The sequence below is a fragment of the Euprymna scolopes genome, chromosome 13 (assembly GCF_053919585.1).
Source record: "Euprymna scolopes isolate OS-2025 chromosome 13, ASM5391958v1, whole genome shotgun sequence".
Taxonomy (NCBI): Eukaryota; Metazoa; Mollusca; class Cephalopoda; order Sepiida; family Sepiolidae; genus Euprymna; species Euprymna scolopes.
The window spans coordinates 43,938,270-43,964,277 of NC_136494.1; the positions used below are offsets into that span (position 1 = coordinate 43,938,270).

The 26,008-nt window shown below is 31.4% G+C and overlaps 1 protein-coding gene across 1 annotated transcript in view; it reads right to left on the minus strand.

The window, feature by feature from the left end:
- LOC145291995 (putative aconitate hydratase, mitochondrial) overlaps positions 1-25,336 on the minus strand; it is a 100,620-nt gene extending 75,284 nt beyond the window's left edge. The window contains exons 1-2 of the mRNA XM_080137972.1: positions 24,674-25,336; positions 2,498-2,569 (exon numbers count right to left, since the gene is read on the minus strand). Of these exons, the coding sequence (XP_079994098.1) occupies positions 2,498-2,569; positions 24,674-24,706 (105 nt within the window). The 5' untranslated portion in view covers positions 24,707-25,336. The remainder of the gene's footprint in view (positions 1-2,497; positions 2,570-24,673) is intronic.
- Between the last annotated feature and the right edge of the window lie 672 nt (positions 25,337-26,008).

Consider the following 26,008-nt stretch of genomic DNA (forward strand, 5'->3'; position numbering starts at 1 on the left):
ATTTCTCACATTTCTGGTCAAATTTAAAAACATGGTTAAAAAAACAAAATAAACTTTTGTAGATATATAGCTTGCATACACTTTTATTCATTGCATTAGTTTTGAACAGTGAATTAAAACAATGTTTTACTGCGAACAGCCACAAATGTTTTTTTCAAAATCAAAAGATGTATGAAAATCTCGTTTGTATTACTATACACATAGATTTAAAAAAGTTGTCAAAAAACAAATATATAACAAATAAATGTTATCAAAGGCAAGATAAGTTACTTTTCTACTTAACTGGATATGTTTTTAGTGTTTATATTTAATGTAACATGTTTATTCAGCTCGAAAAACAGTGTTTACCGAACAGTGTTTTATCGAAAATTTAAAATGGCGACCGACTCTCTCGTTGAGGCGATAAGTTTGGGAAAATGAGTTATAAATAAAAAACTAGACAAAATATGGTTAGAAACTCACTCAATATATGTTACCGTGACAAAGGCAGATATATATTCAGCGGGTTTTTAACAATATTTTGACTAGTTTTTTATTCTTAACTCATTTTCCCAAACTTCCCGCGTGAAAGAGATAGTCGGCCGCCATTTTTAACTTTCCAATACATCGGTAAGCACTGTATGTTTTTTGAGCTGAATAAACATGTTTCATTAAATAAAAACACTAAAAACATTCAGTTAGGTAGATAAGTAACTTATCTTGCCTTTTACTGAAAAAGCAGTGTAAAAAATGTGACGGAATGCATATAGTCTTAAAGAGGGGAAAATATCCAAACGTGTGAGGCACAAAAATAGTCATAACTTCCTTAATTTTAATCAGATTTTTAAGATTTAAAAAGATTCTTTCTTAGCTCATCAAGCTCTTTCTATGCATACTAATATTGAAATATTTTAAGCTATTTCATGCACCAATTTTTTACATCTACGCTACAGTTTTAACATAAATTTCATTACATAGGGAACTAATTGTTTGTTATATACTTGTTGTTCCACGAATTTTGCTGCCAGTGGAGTATTTTATTTAATTTTCTTTTCCAGACTGATTCTTGAGATTGCATGCATGTTAACTTTTTGTTTTGTTTTTTGTTAGGTGGGGGTGGGGGTAAATTTGTACATTAGGTTCACCTCCACAGTTTTCTTAGTATGACAACTTAGGTAAGTTTTTGACTATGCTGATTAAGAAAATTTCATTCAGATTTATAGAGATATAAAGACCTGTATTATGCACTGTAATTCACTGGCTGCCAGGTTTGTACACACGCATAATAAACAAATCTACTTCTCCCCTACCGACACTGCCTCCTCCCATTTTTTCTTTAGCATTTGCAGGTGCGTATGCTGACAACGATTATCACGGTTAAATTTGGAGGAATTACCCTCCCCCCCCAAAAAAAAAGAGGGAGGAGGTTGTCTACTCTGAAAGCTGTTCTTAACATGGGGATGTTGGGGGCATCTATTCCAAACGCCCTTCCTAAGATGGGGAGGTTGGTGGTGTTTATTCCGAAAGCCGTTCTTAACATGAAAATGTTCAAAGAAGTGAAGTAAAAAAAAAAAAGTCATAATTATTTTGTTTTCACGTTAAAAAAACAACAACATAAAACTAAAATTTAATTTAATACTATTGGTGGAAGAGTTGAAAAGAAGAGGAAGACTTGAACAACAAATAGAAACAGCTCGGACTGCTACCACTAAAGTCCATCACTCTAAACAGTTCAATACAGTGAGAATCCATAACCTCTAAAACTTCTGCTTTTACTTTACATTATTATTCTAATGAACAATTTTTCGTAATTTTATTAATTCATACTGATTTATGCATTCCCTTAATTGCTTTTTTAAATTCAAACAATACCTGCATGTTATCACTCCAAATCATCACTAATTGCCAATGAAAGCCAGATTATTTCATTTCGACCATGGCCGTCAGTGTCCACAATTTTCCAGAGACTGCAGTATCCACCAACAACAACCATAGTTTACTTTTTTGCGAGGGAGGGTGGAGGCAGACTTCCACCGGGCAACGCCAGTTAACGGGTTCTGCTTGTCTTTAAATGTTACTCATTTTTATTATTTTCAAGTATTATTCATGCTATAAACATGTTTTGTATGTAAATCATCTAGAAAATGATAGATTATATTTAGTGCCTTGGCTTGTACTGTCACTTCAGATTAGAATAGATATTGCAAACATCCCAAATTAGTATTTTGTGTCATACCCAAGATGTTAAACATTTTAAGAACAGGCTAAGAATGGGTGATCAATTTATAATAAACTCACATAATTTTGAAAGTTTTAAAGCAAACGAGATGATTCATCGAAATCTGGTATCTCAGTTCTATCTTAGACTTAAAGGATGCAATATTTTCCTAATAATGTAAAAGAGCAGCTTTTAAACATCTAAACATTTGTTTCCTCAATTAAGTTTTATTCTTATATGTTTAATACAAATTCTGAAATGTTGATACTCAGCAAAAAGACAAAGAAAAATTGAATTTACCTTTTGAGCTGCAGCTGCAGTCAGATGCAGCTGTCGAAGATTTAAGCCAATCATTGTAGGATCGACAAGCCTCTAGAAAAGAAAAAAAACAGAAAAATAGTATTTAATAATAAAAATAAAATTTCATTTAATACAATTCAAATAATATCATTTGAAAAAAATCAAAAAAATCAAATATATTGAGATATTGTTATATGTAGTAAAAACAATATTTTAATATATTTGATTCATTGCTATTATTATTGATAGAGAAAAAAATAGTAAATGGTAGTAGTAGTAGTAGTAGTAGTAGTAGTGTTTTTGAAGTTAAGAGGAGACATGATTTATCAAATACACAAGTTATCGAATCAAATTTATTGGCAAAAATAGCAAAGGGGAATTTAAACCTTTTTTTAATTATGGTCCATCAGATGCAACTAGCTCAGGAATTAGTAGTTAAGAGGAATAAAGTATATTTTAAGTTAAAATTCAGCATAGCCTTCTTCAGTAACATTTTTAAATGATTAATTCCAAGAAAAGAATCAAGAGAATAGCTTCAACCTACCTACAAGAAAGGCAAACAATAACAAAGACCTCTATGATGGTAAAAACTTTATACACAACAAGCAGAAATAATAAATATACACAAGATGCTTTTGATATATTTTAACTCCATTAAAGATGACTTAAGATATCAATATATTAAACTGATTAATGGAGATTAAACAAATGGCTATAAATTACTTTTTCTCCTTTTTAATCATTTATATTTTCATTCATTTTCCAAATACATTGATACATTTCATGTACAATAATAAAAAAAATTGTAACACTTGTTACGTTGCACAATACACTATTACAGTTCAGTACTGTACATAAATATTCGATTATCACGGTTTTTATGGATTTATGGTGGAAATCAGCAATATTAATATATTCAAAAACCCGTGAAGTAGCGAATCCATGATAATCGAACTGCAAAGTAGTGTGTGTGTGTGTGTGTGGGGGGGGTACTGTATACGTGTTAGGCACTTACTGGAATCAAAATTATGTCATAGATTTTGATCACAATTGGAATAAAGATTATAAACATAAGATTTAGTAGTAATAATAATATATAATCCTCCTAAAGGGATATAAAAATGGTGTAAGATTTCTGGTTGAGGAAATACTTTTACCCATCCTGGAACGGGTATTCTTCTAGTATCAAATAATATTCAAGAGTCTACCAATTCACTTGGCACATGAGAAAGAGAGGCAGATAATAGCCATAGCCAATGTGTATATGACAACGTTAGAAACTAATTAAAACTTTTGTCATAAGTTATTTCATATAACTTCATTTTTTTTTTTAAAGAAATAAACACTGGGATTTTTTAGAGACAGAGAAAGTAAATTACTGGGGCAAAGTATGTCAAGAATATATAAACTAATCGAATGGTGCTGTGAAAAGAAGTGGCAGCAACAATGGAAATGTTTATGGCAGTCGTGGTTTACACTGTGGCAATGTTACCCTACCCCATTATCATTACAGAAATGGAAGCAGCAACTAGAGTTGCAAGTATGAGATGATGGAGGGTAAAGAGAATGGTTCATTGAGCCAAGAAATAATGGTAGTATCCGGTTGTTGCTGGCCATTCCTAACTCGTCTATGTTAAATGCTACATATAAAACTGATGTAGATGTCTGACTTGTAAGACATAAAATAATTTATGTGGATACACTGCGTCTGATTAGCAGAACAGATTTGGTCATTTAAATGTAAATAATGTTAATCAGTTAAATAATCTTAAATAAAATCATTTTTAAATAATTTTTTTTTAAAGTTTAACTTTTTTAAATTACCATTGCTTTTTAAATTGAAACATGCAACGAACTTATCTAAATCATTGTTATTAAAAGACAAATTGCAAACTAAACTATTTAAAAGAAATACCTGAAAATTAACTCTGAAAAAGTCAATTCATCAATCATTAATGGTCATTTGCAACAAAAAATGCAGTCATTGTGACCTTGGAGTTAATACATTTCTTCTTTTTACAAAGGCTTACTGTTTTTTAAAAGACAATTTGTTCTGAGATGTTTTTAAAATGTGATTAACAGTTCAGCCCGGCTTTGCACAGGCCCTATGTACTGTTCATAACTTGCTCTACATGTGAATACACTTTATGTAAGAGATCAAATGTTTAGACAAAATTTGTCTGAGTAATTTCGTAGAGACCGCAGAGGTCAATTTATTTTAAAACTTTGGCTTCATTTTTTACCCCTTAACATTTATTATTTTGGTCTCAAATCAAAAGACAAAGTTTTACCCATGTCCAAGTTATCTACATCTAAAATTTCAAGAATTTGGTAGAATCTGCAAAGGTCAACTCTTTCAACTTTGACCTTTTGACAACCAAATTTTCATCCCAAAACTGATTAAAATGCTTACAGCATGTCTGATAAATATCATTATGTATAAATTTCAAATGTTTAGACCCAAAATTGGCTGAATAGTTTGCTAGATACTGCAAAGGTAAAATCTTTTTAATTTTGACCCCTTGGCAGCTCAAATTTTCAACCCAAACTGATTAAAAAGCTTGCCCTATCTCTGAATACCCTTTATGTAAAATTTCAAATGTTTAAATCAGAAATTGGCCGAGTAATTTGGTAGAGATCACAGAGATCAATTTTTTTTTTTAACTTTGACCCCAATTTTGACCTCTTAACATTTATTTTTTGGGGCTCAAATGAGATTAAAAGTTTGATCTATGTCCAAGTAACCTACATTTAACATTTCAAGTGTTTAGACCCAAAATTGGCAGAGGAGTTTGGTAGTTTTCAAAGGTCAAATCCTTGAACTTTCACCCCTGGACAGCCAAATTTGTGGCCAAAAACCGATTAAAAAGATTTTCCCAAATTTCAATATTCCTTATGCCAAATTTCAAGTCTCTAGACCGAAAATTGACAGAGTTATTTGGAAGGGAAATACACACAGACAGACTTTTTCACTTTTATAGATATATAGATTGATTGCAAAAGGACTGTGGTGCAGTGGTTAGAGTACTTGGAAAAATCAATTGTAAAAAGGTTGAAGGTTCAATCCTCAGTATGGGTGATCGAAAAATACAATTGCAAATTTACTTAGAACCTTTATTCAGTCAGGTTTAATACAGTAAGGAGAAAAGTCAAAATAAAATAATTGAAATATATATATATAAATATATCAACAGAAATGAGTGCACTAGTGTGTCACCAAACTCACTGTACTGAGAAAAGGGGAAGGCAAGATGAATGACAGTATGCTAGGCTGTTTACTTTTTTCATTTCTTAACATCACCCGCAAAGAGAGGGGGGGGGGGAGTGAGGAGATGTGGCCTCAGATTATATCAGCTGTTGTATTTTTTCCTCATTAACTTGTGCTCATCAGAACTTAACTGGAGTAAAAGGGGTAGAAGGCAGAGTGTGTGATGTTATGAGAAGGAAAGAAAATTGGAAGAATCGATGATGATTTGGGGATTTTAGCACAAAGTATATGGATAGTTATGTTTGGGATTTTGGATATTGGATTGCTATGATGTGATTGAGGGAAAAGAAAAATGACTTAAAGGAGTCGAATCTGGAGTTTGGACTGTGAAGATGTGAACAAAAAGATGTTGGAGGAAAACGAGTACGTAATAAGAAAATGAAGGAGAATTATAAAAAAATAAAAATAAAAAAAACAACATGATTGAGAGAAAAAAAGGTATATACATCCTAAACTTGAGAGAAACTAACTATACAGATAACTTTACTAACTCTTGACAATATGTGTTTTAAACATTACAAATAAAGTTTATCTCCATGGAAAGAAACATTTTTTTATTGTTATTTGTCTTGACTTAACATACTTGTTGTGTGATGATATTAAATTTGTTCATTCATTTCTAATTATTGCCTTGTGTAATTCTTTTGCCAATTATCTAATCTTGTGTGTTAAACATCACAGAACTCATGAAACTTCCCTATGAGCCAAATTCCAGCAAAATATAAATGATTGATGGGTTTCGTCAAGATATTAATACTTAAATGTCACATAATTGAGATGTTCATGCCAATTGTTTGCAGCATATTTGTCAGCGTATCAGAAAATTCTGTCACATTATTTGAAATATTGAGGTATTGATCCAATGGATCACACTATGGTTATGCTAAATCTTGTCATTGAGCATTGTTCACTTTAGTGTCTTTTCACTATGTTCATAAATTCTAACATATAAATAAAAATAACTATTATTACGGGGTTAGCATATTTCAACTTAGACATTCACGTGTGCTGTAGCCATTTCAATGAATTCTTAAAATAAAAATTCTATCTGGATAAAATAACACTTTACAAAAATTATTTTACTCATTAAATTAAATCTACTAGATTTCGTTTTATTTTTGCTTTTTTATTTTATTTTAGAAAACAAGCCATTTTTAATAAGAGCCAACAAAACACAGGTGAAAAAAAAATGTTACCAAAGGCAAGATAAGTTACTCTTACCTTCCCAAGTAATTTTTTTTTTGTTTGAATGTTTTTTTTTAAGTCATTTTAAAGTGTTTTTTTAGTTCAATACACAACTAGTGTCAACTTTTGTTAAGTTAGAACAAAAACTGGCTGACATTAGGTGGTTGGAGTCTCAATAAATACTCCAAAATAAAAAATTACACAAAAAATACTGATAATAAGAATATACAATTCAGTTGCATGCAACATTTTTGCATTTGCTGATCACAGTTATTAGCTGTGATTCTGTTTAATTACAGATTTTTGAGTGATTATCGAGACCGTGTGACCATCAACCATTTTTTTTAACTCTAACAGTTGACACAAATTTTGTATTAAACTAAAAATGCTTTAAAATAACTTAAAACCCAAAAACCTTATTAAAGTAAGTTGAAGAGTAACTTATCTTGTTTTTGTTAATATTTTTTTTTTACCAATTTTTGTTTTGTTGCCTATTGTAAAAGATACCCTAAAATCATAATTAGAAACCATTATTTATTTACATAGAATAGTTTACTGATTGCATTAGATGCACTATAATGTACTTCATTATATTGAATCCACCACAATGCATTTTGTAGCCATTTCAATGAATTATTTTGTGAAATAAAAATACTACTTTTGCAAAATATTTCATTCATAAAAAATTAATTTACTGATTATTAGTATTAAGATGATTAATTGGAATCAAGAATTAAAAAATCGAGAATTGAATTAGAAGGTATTAGAATTGGAAAAATTTGTGCCTATTTTCCAAAAACGATTCTTTTTTTATTAAACTTAATTTTCATGGCTCATCTTAATGATGAAATGATAAATATTTATTGATTTTAAACCATCACTAAAACATTTACGGATCACTACCACATGTGCATTTTCATGTGTGCAAAAATATATGCACATATTATATGCATTTTTACAGTAATCCACTCCAAGAAAACAACTCTGTATTTAGAAATTTAAAAAGAATTGGAATTTGTCATTGTATCTGAATTATGAATTTAGAACAGAATCTCTAATTAGCAATACCAGACACCATAACGTTCAGCGCTGGACAAGGCACACACAGCTACTTAATTTGACGCTCATAGTTTTTAAATTAGTAATAAGTACATTTCTTCTGCATCCATCAAAATAAAACTTGTATAACTGGATTCACAATAAAATTTACTTTAAAACAGTATTTTAATATTTTTGTTGTGATTTATATATTCAAAGAAATCGCTATTTCAATCTGACTATTAATGATGAAACATGCCAGCATAGCATGCCCACTGGTGGTAGATCACTTTTTGCAAATAAGCGGTCGGGTTATGTTCACATAAATACTTGAAACAGAAGTTGTACCTGTTGATCACATTTCTAGTTGTTTTAGCTAATTGTCTTTGCTACAGAATTTGAACACCACATGTACGTCTTTCCAGTCAAAAGTTAGAATATCTCAAAGTAGACAAATGAAACTTTTATTTTAATGCTTTCAATATGCAACACACTTTTGAGGTTTGAACTGAGAGTTGACACTGAATTACAATAATTACAGAATAAGAGCATGCTACCTCCATGGATTCTATTTGAAATTTCAGACAGATTTCTGAGTTTGGCAAAGATTCCAGAGTTCAACAAGATACATCCAAAGACGGTTGGAGGTTATATCATCCGAAACATTGTGAGAATAACATGCAATATGAAAACCACAGTCTGAATACAAAGAATGTCATATTTTTTAATAAAAGTAATTTATAATTTAATCAGAAGTTATGGAGCTTTTGTATTCTTTCAATACTAAGTTTTAATTTAATACATGGTACAATATTCACAATAATTTAAAAAGGTTTGTGGACATTATTAAGCCTTTCTTAATGGATACTGATAAGATAAAGCGATTTTCTTTTTAATTGAAATTAGATATGTGAAGAATATAATGTTTATCAGCATTTCAGTTTTTAGGACAGTAGAATCTTTGAATCTATGAAAAATAGAATTAAACATGTCCTTTTCATATAAATACATTTAAAAAGGGGACATCTACAAAAGACGAATATATGTGGTCTTCATTTAAAGTTGATGCTTGTTGGTTGTCCTTTTGCATTTCACCAACGAGCAATATGTTTTTCTTATTTATGGTGGACAAGGATGTAATCGTTCACTTGATTCTTTCCGATACATAAAAAAAACACAACAATTTTAACTTTAAACATTTTAGTCATGAATCTCCTTTTTCTTAGCTAGGAGTTGCTGCTGGTTGGATCATTCCATGTCTCTCAGCACTTCACATGATGTTTTGGATTCACATTTTCATGTTTTCTGTCACATGAGTAAGTCAACCAAGTAACTATCTACTTCCCATATGTGATCCTCAAGATCGTACCACTCCCCCACCTGTTATACTGTATAACTCATTGCACCTTAAGACTACACTTAAGTTTGAAAGTATATATAACTGCCACATTAAATTTCAAATCAATTTCACCATTTTACTGACAAAATCCATTTATGTTCCAGCCATCAATAATGATAAAAACTTTACATTCCAACATTTTAAGTACACATACAAATATTTCCAACTCTACTGGCATCCAAATAATTTAAGCTATTTTTAAATTACTGAATACAGAGTTCATTGCTGAGACTAAGGGCCAAAATAACCTTTGATCTAATAAAAAAGAAATTGAGATTACAAAACATTTTATAATGTATAAATTATATTATTCACTATAAAATGTTCATGATAAATAGGGGTAAAAAAAACCCAATAAATTTAAGGGTGTGTGTGAAGAGTGCTTGCTGATAACTTTCTGTTTAACTTAATACTTTTATCATAATGCTGCTTTTGCTCTATGGACTTAACTACTTAGAAAATCCATAGCATTTTACAAAATTTATCATGTATCAATAAGTTCATAATCATGGAAAAATTTTCTTAGTTAAGTAATGTTGAGTCCAATTAGTGATTAGATGGGTAACCGCTTTGAAATAAGTTTGGATGTGATTGCAAGATTATTTCCTCTAAATATCCTCAGGAACGGTATGAAGCTATCTATCTTTTCTCTTCATAAATTTAGTGAACCAGTAGGTTGACTAGATTCTAAAAGAAGTTCAGTTTAAAATTTATTTATTGAATTTTAATAGATGTAATTAATCTATATATATATAAAAGGCAAATGCGCGCACAAATTTTTGTATGTCTCGAAAAGGCTTTTTTCGCCAACGTCCCGGGAGGGTTACTATCGCTTAGAACTGTTTATATAGCCACCAGATCATAATATGTACGATTTACGAGCGCGCGTTGCGTCTAGATTTATTTATGTCGATTTTTACAAAATTATTGCTATTTCAGCCCGTCTTGTGTTCATTCAGCTTTTTTGTATAAAACCGAAACTAATTCAAAGCTAAGAATTGTTCTCGGCATCGGGGAACGTCCAGAAGCAATCAGCTTTGATTAATGTGGGGCCAAACTCCTTATATCAGACAATTGCTATTCAATCTGGACAATGGGGAGCTGGTTTCCCCCTCCCCAACATCTTGGGGAAACAACCAGTCAAAGTTGGGTAAACAAACCCAAAAGCTGTTCCGCAGCAAAAGTTAACTCCGCTACTTCTATTTGACCTCATTAATGAGGTCAAATAGAAGTAGCAGAGTTAACTTTTATTGCAGGAACGTGTCAATTCTGTTTTTAATACTTAAATAAATAAATTCAAACGTGTTTCAGTTGCTCTTTGTTGGCCTAACGGGTAACATGTCAGGATTTTTTGCACACTTTATCTAAGGGTTGTGAGTTCAAATCGTGGTGTGAGATGTCTTCCTTTTTTTTTTCTGATTTTTAAAGGTTTACTATTGAAACAGGGTTATTTAAGCTATTTTTCACATTCTATGTTTTTTTTTTTTTTATTTTTTAGATTTTTTAAATAAGTTTTAACGTTCATTTTTTTTGGGGGGGGTTTTCATCACATTCGCATTTTCTTTTCTTTTTTTCCGATTTTAAGAAATTTTAACATCGTTCGTTTGCCTTGCGTTAGTTTTTTTTTTTTTGATTTTTTTAAGTTTTAATATTTTTTTATAATATTTAAACAGGGTGATTACTTCGCTTATTCTTTTGTTTTGATTCCCCCCCCCCCCGAGTACAAACACCTCTAAACACCCGGGCAATGCTGGGTACTCCCACTAGTCTATCTATCTATATATATAAAAGCAAAAATGTATGTATGTATGTTCGCTTTTTGTGCATGTCTGTAAAAGGCTTTTTTCCAAGAAGCAGTCGGTCGGCTCGCAACATCTTAAAACTTTTTATATCCCATATAAATCATAATATCTATGAGTTAACAACGGAGGTCACCTATCTATTTTGGAAAGATAAATATTCAATATTTTTTGCTCGCCGCATGTAGATTAGGCTTTTTAAAAGCGACACTAATTCTGGCGGTATTTTTCCGGTCGCGATCGCCAGAAATGTCCGAAAGCAATCAGATTCAATCAATGTGGAAATATTTTCCTTATATCAGACAACTGCTATTCAATTTGGACAATCCCCCTTTTTATGGGGAGCAGGTCCTCCCCCCAACATCTTGGGAAAATAAAAATAAAAAAAGCGTTCCCGCAGTAAATGAAATACTACCCAGCAGTCAAAGTTGACCTCATTAAGTCATTAAAACGTGCACCTGCCAATTCTAAATAGTTAAATAAATTCAGACGTGTTTCCATTAGTATTTCACGGTGGCCCAATGGTTAACTTCGCACGTTTTTTTTTTTTCACACTTTAATTTACAACTTTGCCTCAAGGGTTCGGGTTCGATCCTCATACTTACCTACCAAAACTTTTTTTATTATTATTTTACCCCCCCCCCGAGTTTTGATTTACCCAAAACCACACACACCTCCAAACACCCGGGCAATGCCGGGTACCCCCCGCTAGTCTATATATATAAAAGCGAAAGTGTGTGTGTGTTTGTATGCCTCGCAAAAACTTTCGACAGAGGCGACGGATTTTCACGAGATTGGTATAATTTTGAAGCCCGACATCTTGAACGAAAAATTGGCCAAAAACATTAATTCCTTCACCCTAAACTGGGCCCTTTTTTACAAGGAGGGTGCCGAAAAAATCGTTCCTTCATTTTCTCTCCTCCTGCTACTACGACAATGACGTCATGTTTGACCTAGAAAACGTTGACATTAGTTTAAACCACCTGCAAGTGTTTTTAAAGGTTTAATTTTATCCGTTATTAAGTGTATGTCTCTTTGGCGTAGGGGTAACGTGTCGAGCATTTATTTTCCGCCTTAGCCTCAATGCTTCGGGTTCGAGCCTGTCTTTCTATTTAAACTTTTTTTCCTCTTTTTTATGTTTGTTCGCTGTTTTGCTTTGTTTTGGTTTTTCCAATTTGTTTTATTTATTCAAGTCACTCCCCCTCAGTTTCACTTGTATACGAGAAACTACACAAAATTTTAATATAAATGTTTGTAATATTTCATAATTGCTTTTTTACTTGAACTTCCCACCCCACATTAACCCGGTTTCACTTGTATACCAGAAACTGCAACAAATTTTATTTTCAAAGTCGAAACCATTCAATACGGCCATATTCCAGGAAAAATGTATTTTACATTTTAGCATAGAAAAAAGATCAAACTTATTTTAGGATAGAATATTTTCAACTAAAAAAAAAAAAAGCAAATATAAATAACATATAGTAAATGTATTTAATTCACTTGAAAAATTTTTTTATGAAAATGTTTTAGCAGATGTTTTTAAATAAAAGGTGAAAGGAATGTCAACAAAAGCTTATTTTAACCTTGCAACATATAGAGCGACCTTGAATACTGCCCCCCCCCCCAGTTGAAGGGAAACAAATCTGTCAGTCTTTAATCTTAAACTTTCCACTTGATAGAGCGGCCTCCCTTCCTCTTCTCTGCCATTTTGAACCAGTGTTTTCTCGCCTTCTATGGCTGCACACCATCAATTGTGATCCACTTATCAAGTAAATACAACATTCACACATTTTTGTGGAAATATGTGATATATGATTATATTTTTAATGTGAAATAAATTTCATCACATGAAAATATTTTGTTCCTTTGAAACACTTAACTTGTATTTGAGACCCACCATCAACTCTTTTCATAAAGCATACACATGACAAAACTCGTGTTCTTCTGGACAACACGATCAGCCAGAGTCATGCTTGAAAAAATTGAAATCCACCATCTGTGTATGAACAAGAAAAGTCACCATCTACCTCAAAAAGTCACACCCAATATTACAAAGCAGTATCCCAACCTGTGCCTCAAAATTCAGGTAGCTCATCATCTTCATGAAGAAAATTTCTCCAATGTTGACAGCAAAGCAATAGTAGACACAGAGGAAGACACTGACCAGTGTGTATAGAAACAGTTTGACATATATAGAATTCATTGAGAGGATGATCCAGACAGAAGAAGAAAAGCAATCAATAAGAAACAAGTGTAGCTTGCAGGAAAGGGAAAGAAAACACCAGTGATGACTTAGAATTTGATGATAACAGTGATAAAGAAGAGGATAACAATCCTCCCAAAATTAGCAATAGAAATCTCTTTCAAGACTTTGGAGTCTGAACGATATGTTTAATATGTTTGGGAATAATATGTATGAACTCATAACAGTTAATTATAATGTTCAAAGCATATGAAGTTGAGGAGGTAGAATTGTCCCATTTTCATAAATATTGGAATTAAATAATTTTGTTAAAAATTTCACATTGTTTCAAAAGTTGGATGTGCATTGCAATACACATCAAACTTTTGTGCTCCATTTTTTCCATGCTCAATTATTCTTTTCTTGTTAATTTTCATGAAGTGAAATTACTTTGAGTCACCCTATTCTACTAGAAATGAAATATTACACACACACACACACACAAACACAAACAAACACATACTCACACATTTTATTTTAAGCAAGGTCTATTCTCCCAAGCATTACTTCCTCCTTCGGGGGGGGGGGGGGTGATTTATCACTAGTCACCTGAGGGATTCCTATCAAGGAATGCTAACAGGTCTGATCATGGCAGAATAATGTATCCATGCAGAGGAAGCTGGATTCCCCACTATAAACTGACCTTATGTCTAACAGGTAAATATACATAAATAAACTGGTCCCTTTAAAAAGGAAAAAAAATACTTATGCATCAAAAATCAGTTTCATAACATTTATATTCTAAACAAAAGGGTGGAACACCATTTAAAAATAACAGGGAATATATTAAATGTAACAAAAATAGTTTATTAAGAATAGTTGCCATTTCGTATTTAGATAAATTTTACAAAATTTCTTTTAAGACATCCCGTTGCCATAAACTTATTTCTGAGTATCTTTATTGTTTGATAATTTCCTAGTTCATAGGTTTCCAGATGTGTTACTGAAATTGTTAGGAAAATCATGATTCAGTGTTGCGTTATACATGGTCTCTATTTAAAAATTATTATTAATAATAAAAATGAAGAGAAATATTGCATGAAGAATATGTATCAGTTAATGTTATGTACTGTCTTTAAATAAATTTTAAATAAAAAGAATATGTAATTTTAATTTTAAATACATAAATCATGATTTTATTAAAAAAAAAAAAATAATAGCAGGATATCCGGTGTTGATCAAGCTTATAATTACTATAAATTATGTACATTACAGAAAAAATACAAGTAAAATTAAACAGATCACACAATATTGTCATTTGAAATGCTCGAGTTCATTTTTGAAACAAATTAAAGTAAAGAAATAACTCTGCCCCAGATGAGATTAAAACTTACAAATTATAACTGACTGACCCATAGTAGCAGGTACAAAATCTTAATGATAGATAAACCACATTGTCTTTTTTCTCTTTCGAGTCGAAAGTCAGTCAATCAAACGAAAGTTAATAAACTAATCATTTACACATCCTCTTATCAAAACTTCCTTATAAGGCTTGTATGTATTCATGAACGTGGTATTTTTATTTACATGCTAATAAATATATTGGAATGTTTACATTTATTTGATAAATTAACATGTTGGATTGTTAAATAATCAATTTATAATAATATGAACATCAGACAGAAGAGAAAAACACACACACGCACCAGAAGAAGTCTCATAATTTATCTCAATACTCAATAAAATAGAAATGGCTATTCCTGTTTAGAAAAAGAACATAGCTTTGTAAACAAAATAAAATTCAATACGGTCAGATTACTAGTCAATATCTGAATGTAGGTTTTGCATATATTATCAGTTGTCTTCATTCATTATAAATTCTTATAATTTCTAGGAAAGTCACTTTCAAAAACAAGTCATCTTTACAGGTGGTCGTATGATATTTACTCACTCATTATTTTCTCCTCTTCCTTTACTCAATGAGGCTGGCAACTTTTATTATTTGACACATTTTACATTAGCACCATCCATATTTACTTTTTATTCTAATACATTTAACATTAGTTCTTTACACTTAAAAACATAAAATATGAACCCTCTCCCTTCACCAGCTCCAGTCAATTTCATTGGCTGTTCACATGTTTAGCAGATTAAAGGAATATCAGATTAAAATATTTTCAGGCAGATACAAACATCTACCATGAACTAAACAAAATGGCATCATCCAACAAAACAACATTTGGATATTTTTACAGAATAACAATGGCCATTATTTATGCTTAATCTAATAGAAACAACGATTCTTCACCTTTAGGTATATAATTAACTTATTCTTTGAACATAGTCTTGCATTCTATAAATAGATTTTGTTTACATTGTTAAAGAGAATGAGAGAAAAAGATGTTTTCCTTTTTATTTATTGAGGGGAAAAGCACACATTTTTTTTTGTTATGCACATTTTCTTTGAACATTAACTGGCATGTTTTTTTTTTACATTTTTTTTATTATTAGCGGGCTTCAGTTCTTACTTTTATTACCCACTACAAAAAATAACTTGGTTTAGGACACTAAAATCAATGGTTTTAGGATGGCTTTACATGCTTTTTACCATTTCATTTTGTAGTGGGGCTTAGTTTTTTAACTTATTGACCATTTCATAAAATAAAACAAAAATACCTTTATCTGCAAAGATTTCTCCTTGAATGAAAGACACCAGGATCAATGGTTTTAAGATTGATTATAACATTTCTTCATAAACATTTTTTATTCATTACTTTTCTGTATGGGGTGGGGGCTACATTTTTTTTTTTTTAATATTAACTCATCTGCCTTTTTAACATCTGTTTTATATATTTTTCTCCCTTACATGGGTTATCAAGCCGGCGGTACGAGTTAACATTCCAGGTCATTACCAATCACTTCATAAAAGCAAAACCAAATTACCTTAATCTATAAGGATTTCTTCTTCATTGCAAAAACACCATAAACAATGGTTTCAGGATTTATTAAAGTATGTCTTCATAAATATTCTTTATTCATTACTTTCCTTTATTAGAGATCATGCATATTTTAAAAAAAAAATGTTAACTAACATACCTTTTTAATATTTCATTTCATTGTTTTAGGATTACTTTTTTTTTTTAACACAGACATCACCACATTATCAAGGCCAAGAGGCCACTCAAAGATAAGGGTTGAATAGTGTACAGTAGAAATTGGAAAATATAGTAATTATTAGTAATGAAAATTCGGTAAATTTGTTAACTTATATGGAATGGCTCATCAAGAACTTATTTACGTTAGACTTGAAGACAACCATATTGTACTCAGCAGTAAAAACGGAAGACAATTCCACAGGTGTGCAGTTCTAAGAAAGAAGCTTTGTTCATGGAATCTATGTTTAGGTTTAGGCACAGATAAAAAGTGGGGGGAATTATTAATAATGTTTTCAGCTAGACGAGTGTTTTTTGTGGAAGTTTGGCGAGGGGAGACCATAGATTGAAGCTCAGTTGAACACTTTCCATGAAAATAACGATAAAGCAGAGACAAACTCGCAATATCTCTTCTGTGAGATAGAAGTTGCAGAGAAGAGAAAAGAACATCTACAAGGCTACGAAGTCTATTTTGAGCTCTATCAAGGCAGGACAAGTTCTTTCTAGTAGCTCCTGCCCAGTTGTGGCAACAGTACTTCATCCTTGGACGTACCTGGCTCTTATATAGATAGAGAATTGCATCAGCAGTGAGATATCTACTGGATCGATAGAAAGCTCCCACCATTTTTCCAGCGGCCCTGGAAACAGATTTGATATACGTGTTCCATTTAAGATCAGGAGTAATTGTCAAGCCCAGAAGCTTGTCAAAACTTGAGGCCTCCTGAAAACGAGAGCCATTCATTTTAATTGATGCCAGATGTGGATCAGAATGTTGATGATGTAAAGAGAGAAGCTTGGTTTTAGATGCATTAAAAGTAACCAGCCACTCCTTTCCCCATTGTACTACGTGCTCAAGATCAGAGGAGAATCAGAGAGAACTTGGTCGTTTACTGTCTTAGATGTGCTACCATAAATGGTAGTGTCGTCAGCATAAATGTCTACAAATGATGTAAGAATGTGATTTGGAAGATCATTAATGTAGATCAGGAAAATATACTGAACTAATTTTGTTTTGTTTTATGAAAATGTTGGTGAATTAAGAATTAAGATCCTCACCAATGAAAAGCAATTTTAAAAAGCACGCTAATTAGCATATAAAACATGTGCTTCCTCTTCATCCCCAAAATGGAAAGTAAAGAATGAAAACTTTATGAAAAATATTTGAAGTAATCAACCATCTCAACAAAAATAACCTTCTTAGTGACACACAATATGGTTTCCGTTCTGCTAGATCTACAGCAGATGTGCTTACAGTTATATCTCATAGGATTAGCGAATCTCTCGACAGAGGCAACCTTTCTAGGGCAATTGCTCTTGACATATCAAAGGCCTTTGATAGGGTATGGCATAAAGGTTTACTTCACAAGATCTCCAGCTATGGTATAGCTGGAAATGTCTTCTCAATTATTAAATCATTTCTCTCTGATAGGTTCATAAGAGTAGTAGTTGATGGGCAAAAATCAGAAGCTCACAGTATAAATGCTGGAGTCCCTCAGGGGTCCATCCTGGGCCCAACTCTTTTCCTGATCTACATTAATGATCTTCCAAATCACATCCTTACATCATTTGTAGACATTTTTGCTGACGACACTACCATTTATGGTAGCACATCTAAGACAGTAAACGACCAAGTTCTCTCCGATTCTCTCTCCTCTGATCTTGATCATGTTGTACAATGGGGAAAGGAGTGGCTGGTTACTTTTAATGCATCTAAAACCAAGCTTCTATCTTTACATCATCAACGTTCTGATCCACATCTGGCATCAATTAAAATGAATGGCTCTCGTCTTGGGGAGGCCTCAAGTTTTGAAAGGCTACTGGGCTTGACCTTTACTCCTGATCTTAAATGGAATACATACATCAAATCTGTTGCCAAGGCCGCTGGTAAAATGGTCGGATCCTTCTATCGATCCAGTAGATATCTCACTGCTGATGCAATTCTCTATCTATATAAGAGCCAGGTACGTCCAAGAATGGAGTACTGTTGCCACATATGGGCAGGAGCTGCTAGAAAAGACTTGTCCTGCCTTGATAGGGTTTCAAAATAGACTTCGTGGCCTGGTGGGAGATGTCCTTTTCTCTTCGCTGCAACTTCTATCTCACAGAAGAGATGTTGCGAGTTTGTCTCTGCTTTATCGTTATTTTCATGGAAAGTGTTCAACTGAGCTTCAATCTATGGTCCCCCCTCGCCAAACTTTCACAAGAAACACTAGACTAGCTGAAAACATTATCAATAATTTTCCCCACTCTTTATCTGTACCTAAACCTAAACATAGATTCCATGATCAAAGCTTCTTTCTTAGAACTGCACGCCTGTGGAATTGTCCTCCGTTTTCCTGCTTTCCAGCTGTCTGTAATATGGCTGTCTTTAAGTCCAACGTGAACAAGTTTCTGATGAGCCGTTCCACTTAAGTTAATAAATTTACCGAACTTCCATTACTATATTGTCCTTTTGACTACTCTACACTCTTTAGCCCTTATCCTTGAGTGGCCTATCGGCCTTGATAAGTGGTGACGCCTATGCATAAAAAAAAAAAAAAAAAAAAAAGAAGAAGGTTAGTGTCTTCTATTCCAAAACCCATTTATAACATTAGGACATTGGGGATTGGCCACCACCAACAATCGTAGTTTATTTTTTTTTACAAGGAGGGCACATGCTTCCACTAAGCAATGCCGATTAATGGGCCCTGCTAGTTATTAATGAAAGCAGTTTTAGACTCCAATTAGCGAAAATTAAGTTTTGCTTAATTTTCTAAAGATTTTCAGTTTTCAAAAAATATTTATCTCCCTTTTGTTACGATTGGAACTTTTCAGTTTCTATTTTGCAAAAGTTTTGCACCCCTTTCGACCACCACAAGACCCCCCTCCACGCCCCCATATAAACAAAATTTAAACTGTATAAGCATCTGTTAAAAATTATACAAGTTCTATAATTTAATATCCACTAAAAAACAAAAAAAAAACGAAAAACATAAAAATGTTTTTGTAAACCGCTTGTGAAAACTTAATATTTTAGATTAATTAAAAAGCATAAAAAACTATGTAATAACACAAAAAAAATTAACCACTTTTTTTATTTTGAAACTTTGTCATTTCAAATGTCCGCTAAAAATACCTTTGCAATGTGACAAGTCACTTTACTATGCGCATGCAGTGCACACAAACACATCGTGTAAAAATAGTGTAAACGAAGGCAATGAGATGGTATAAAATAGTGCAAGGGTCCAGGGGTTAATACCACGCAAACAGTAAATTTGCAACATATTTGAATATCAGATTCGTTGTCAGTGACCTTGAAAACACTTGAAAAACAACAAATTTGGTACTCCTTGGGCGTTGAGTTAGGTGTATCAGAATTTTTGACACCCCTAACACGAAACTGCAAATAAAATATAAAAAACTCGTAATTTCTCTTTTAAAAGTTGGTTGTTTATTTTCTTTATGGAATATACTTCCAAAATAAACTATTAAAGTTGTTTAAAAAATAATAAAAATATTATTTTTTAAAAAACAGTGTTTACATTTTTTTTACATAATGAAATCAAGTTAATTTTTTTTTCAATTTTTAAACTTTAAAAATCTATCAACATTTTTCTATTGGTTAAATTTTTACGATATTTTCAGGGTCAATGTGAAATTTTATGCTCTTTCCAATAAACCGCATATAATATTTTAGACAAACGTTTTTATTTTTAAATTACCCCTCCCCACATTTTTAAATGTCTATTAAAATTTTAATAATTGATTTACGTACCAAAGTTTTATATATCACAAATTGAAGATGAAAGATCAATAAATAATATGAAAGATCAATAAATAATATATTGTAAATTAAAAAAAATAAAAGTAAAGTCCAAAGTGTAAAACCCTTTTTAACAAAAAAACAAAAAAAAACATGTTCATTTTTTTTTTTTTAACACTTATATTGTCCAGTAAGTAATGGACAATGGCGACAATTTTTTCTATTTCATTCAATGTTTTCTTTTTTTTTAATATTTAAAAAAAATAAAAATTTCACTCGATAAAGAAGAATGAAAATCAAAAATTTATGTATTTCTTTGAGAAAAGAAAAAAATTTCTCGAGTGTTTATTTTTAAAAGGAAAAAACTCATAAGTAAAATTTGACTATTTTTAAACTATGGGAACACATATTTCTTCAGGCACAAGGCTACATGGCTAATGCGAACATGTGGTCTTTACTGCCTTCTGTCCATCCGTAGTTCTAAACAAGGACAAACGCCGACTTCCAGTTTTTCGATTACGACGTAAAAATGCTTGCGTCATTGCGCTTTTTTCAAACAATCGTCTAAAAAATTCTTTTATTTAAAAAATAAATGGATTTTAAAATATAAATATGGATAAATTCTGAACCACGAAGAATGGAACTAAACATTTAATAGTATTTTATAGGTAAGTGAGTTTTTTTAATTTATATTGATTTTTTTATAACCGAAGTAAGTAAAATTTCGTTGATTTTCTTCAAATCTTTTTTAAAGAAAACTGATTTAAAAAAACAAATATTGCATGATTTGCTATTAAACCTATTTTTTTTAAATTTGGTCTTTGCTTCATTAACTGAAAAAAAAATTAGGGTTTGAATTACATTTTTCAAGTAGTTATAAGCTTGTAAAAATAGGAGGTCGAATTATTCAATTTTTTTTTTTTTCACGCATTCTTAAGATCGGTTTCTGACACTGCTAGCTCCACTCCATGGTGGCCAGCATATTTACTTAATAGCCGCTCCCTTACAAAGGCTAGCGCATGCGGGGATAACATTTTTAATTTATTTACTGACTTAAAAACATTTTTAATTTACATGCACGGATAAATTTTTGGTAAATTTTTGCATTAGGTCCACCTCCACAATTTTCTTTAAAATAACGACTTTTGAAGGTTTTCGACTATGCTGAATAAGAAAATCTTAGTTAAATTTAGGCCCCCAACCCCGGAAAAAAAGTTGGTTTAATTTTACAGTGTTCTCGAAAATAAATAATGAAAGATTAAATTTTAAAATGATTAAATGTGTTTTATTTTATAATTTAGAATTAAAAACATTGAAAAATAAAAATAAAATGTTGGTTTAATTTTACAGTAGATAAACTAAACTTCCGTTTACATTAATCGAAATACCGGTATCGACCAAACGAGTCCCTTTTATTGATTACATGGTTCCAGGATATTTGTACAACTAAGCGGCAAATCTGCCTGTTTGTAAAAGTGAGAAATTATCAATAAATGGTTTAGTTACTTTTCTTTTTAATATTCTTTAAAAATGTTAGTAAGCCAACGTAAGTAAATAAATGAATTAAAAATGTTATCCGCGCATGCGCGAGCCTTTTGTAAGGGAGCTATTAAATAAATATGCTGGCCACCATGGAACTCAACACCCAAGGAGTACCACAAATTTTATTGTTCTGTTGTAGCTAAAGTAAACATTTACCGCGTTTTATATATATATATATATATATATATATATATATATATATATATATATATATATATATATATATATATATATATTGGAGTTCATCGGGCAAAAACGTGTTTGAGTGAGCATTTAAGAAACACAAACTTTGCTGCTACATATGAGAACTACAAACTTGGATATGGAATTGCTTAGTGACGACGTGATTAGTGGCGAAGTAAACATAAAGTGAAGAAGGGTAATTAAGGTCATAATAACAGATGTTCAATGACATTCACCAAAAGTCCGAAGAAATTGTCTAAGAATCACGAAAAGAGTTAAACTGAATTTCGGTAATGAATAGAAAATCGTTTGGTCAAAGACAAAAGTGTTCATTTCAATTGTTACATCCAAGAAATTCGCTCCAAATATGAAAGGTCAAAAAAGTAACTATTTTCATTTTGAAGGCAATAATTCACGCACACGAAATAAACAAAAAGAGAGAGAGAGAGAGAGAGAGAGAGAGAGAGAGAGAAAGGTTAGTTAATAACTTTCGTTCCAACATATTCTTGAAATTTAATTTTATATTTCAATAAATTTAATTTTATCTTTTTTTTTTTTTTATTCGTCCCCAAATGTCTTCGTAAGTCGTTTAGGTAAGAAAATGATTTTATGAATAAAAAAAAAGTGATGTTTAAATCAGCAACATCTTCATGATATAAAATATGTTACTTGTGCATTTTAACATTCCCAGGAAATTGTTTCCAGTTTAGGAGAATTCTGTCCTCCCCAGGTTAAGAATGGCTTTCTAATTTTGCCGGGATGTTAAATGCAAAAGTGTCTAAAGTTCTCAAGACTTAGAAAAGTTTTTTTTTTATAAATATACTGCATAAAAACCTAAAAATTAGTTTGATGGAAGAATAATAGGTAAAAAAAAATCTATTCTGACGGACCAAGGACGATAACTAGATTAACCCTAAATCAGGGTGGTAATACTTTCATTTTTCTTATAAAAAAAAATAAAAAATAAGTTTTAAAATTATGCTTAAAACTCTGCGCACGTTTGTACTTTATCAAACTGGGTTATCATTCTTGATCCGTGAAAATAGATTTTTACCATGAGACAGTGAGACACAAGGTCAGTTTTTAATATGGATGATATTCGGCTCCCCCAAAAGAGGCACTCGAGTGATCAGAGTTTAGGGACGTTCAACAAAATGGGGCTTATTAATCAGAAAAGAACATATAGCGAGTGGCTACTTTTATTATTATTCGTTATAATTTTATGAGGAAATTTCAGCAGAGGTTCGGAATTGATGCAGTCTAGTTTTTACAGAAAATAATTACAAAAATTATACGTTTAGGCCCGTTGCCTCCACCCTCACGAATAAAGGTGCCTTTTGTAAACAAACATTACAAAAGGAGGAGATCGTGCCTGGGAATTAATCTTTTCAGACTGAAAAGTTACTGCATTAGTTTAAATTTATATATATTATTTAATTACGTTTATTAGATCGTACAAAATAAGATTGATAAAAGAGGAATTCCATTTACAATGAATGAATTCAATCAGTATAGTGACCGTTTGCTGTGTGCGTAAATCGATAGATTTTCTTTTATCATTTTTTTTTCCATAAGATTTTTCGGTACTCATGCACTTATTGATCCGTGCTGAAATAATGACGTTATTATTTTAAAAGCCATTCTTAACATGGGGAGGGTGTTTTGTACGTAGTTTGTACTTTAACCTTACAATTTAATAATAATAATTTAAAAAAAAAACATAAAACTTTAATTAAACTTGGAAATACGATTTAAAAAATAGCGCGGATCAGTAAGTGCATTAGCACCGATTTTTCCCAAACGAATAAAAAAAAAAACGAATGTTAATAAACCGATAAAATTTTAAATAAAAATACTTCATGAAACTCAACCACAAAAAAATACGACAAAAGTTGAACTTGCGACCTCCGTCCATTCTATAGTCGTCACTAGAAAATGGTTAGTATTTAAATCTGAGAAAAATTTTTAATGCAGGAGGAAAAAAAAAAGGAATGTAAAACAGATTCACAAAGTAAAAATATTTAAACATCGATTAATTAAGAATAATATAATTATAACACAGTAAATATTTAAAAAGGACAAATAAACTAAACACGGTTCACATTCGCAGTTTTCTATGTTTCTCTTCAATGCCACAAGAAGGGCAAAGTTGCAGTCGTCGTAGTAATGGTTTGTTGTGTGAATTTGAAAAGATATAAACGAACGGTAAAATTAGATACAAATATTTTGATTTGCCATATATTTGTCGTTGTTTTTTTTAATAAATTGAAAGATCTTATCGAAATAAATAAATAAAAAAGAATGAGATAAAAATTTAAAAAAAAAAGAAAAAAAAAAGCTAATCCGAGTAACGAGAACATGTGTCAAGTAGTCAGATTAGATTTTAAGCAAGAAAAGATCAAAAGTTAATAATTCCACAGTATCAAGCGATCAAACGATGGGATAAACGAGTAACCTGAACAAAAAACGCTGATTAAATGAGGATTTAAATTTGACGACGAATGAAACATTATTGTGAATGAAATGAATGGTTTTGGAAGCATTAGTAAAGGAAAGCAAAACTAGAAAAATAAATCAAAATGAACATCACATTTAAAAAAAAATAAATAAAGGAATGAAAATAAAACCTTAGATTAATAATTAAAGGAATTTTTGTGATCAAATCAATGATTTTATGCAATACCTTAAAGGCTCCATGAAGAAGTAGTTTCGCCATGATGTGATGGGCCAGGCACTGCTGACTGCCAATGATGATGACGACAAAAAAGATACAATTACAAACAAGAGTTTCAAAGGGAGCTAATAACTCGTTTCAGGTGAGATATTGTCTTTTGTAATGTCATATTCTTAAGTCGAACTGCACGTATTACGACCTGATTTTTTTAGTTAATCATAAAATTAAACAACACTCTTGCACCACTTTTATGTCTCCCGACGAAGATTATACTCACGATATGCTACTAAAACCCTTATTCTAAAACACCTAAAATTTGGATATAAAGCTTAAAAGTTGTTAAGAAATGTGACACTGGTGTCGGAAAGTAGGATTGAAAAGTCAGCACCAGAGGAGGAGCACTCTGACCCCTACAAAAAGATGTCTAGGCAGCCTTGTCTGCATTTCCGGCAGAAGCGCCTCAGGTGATTAGGAATAAACTAAGCCCTTCTCAAAGAGAGATGGCAAAGCTTGAGAGGGTGGACCTCATAGAACAGCATTCTGAGCATTAGTAATGCTGAGAATGCTCAGCATTACACGTCAATCAACGGGGAAATAGTCATTATAGGAATTGTCTAAACACTGTTGATTTGGGGATAAAAATCTCCTGTCATAAGTTCAAGATATTTTGCTTAATTGATGTCTAATGACTATTGATCGAATTTAATGCAATTCAAAATATTTTGGTATTATTTTAGAAAAAGCGTGAACTCGAATTAGTAAATAAAAATATATTGTTTTTGTAGATTTTGGTCTGCTAAAAAAGAATCTGAAAAAATTAATATTTTTCCAATGGATTATTTTCTTTATAAAATCAGCTATAATGGCGTAAGTCGGTTGATTACGCATTCGCACAGACCGAAGAGAAATCACATTTATTTTTTTAAAAATCAGCATTTTATTAGTTTCCGTAGGTAAAAAGTAAATATCACAACGCATCATTGTATTTAAATTTCGGTTCTTGCGATCACGTGCGCACGCACGAGCGTAAAATGCCTTGTCACAAATTTTTAGCGGGCATTTTAAAAAAATTTGGTAGCAGAGTAATGATTAACATTTCACAAAAATTCTGTGTTTATAAAACGGTTAATTAAACTGCAGAAGCACCTGTTAAGCTATACAAGTTCTATATATGATTACCCCCGCCCCCTCCAAAAAAAAAACCCAAAAACATAAAGATATGTTTTTTGTAAACTGGTCGTGAAATCTTACTAACAGCATTATTTTTACTATAAAATGAGGTATAAACTTTTTTTATTATTGTATGAAAATATTTTTTGTAATTTAAAATGTCTGCCATGTATA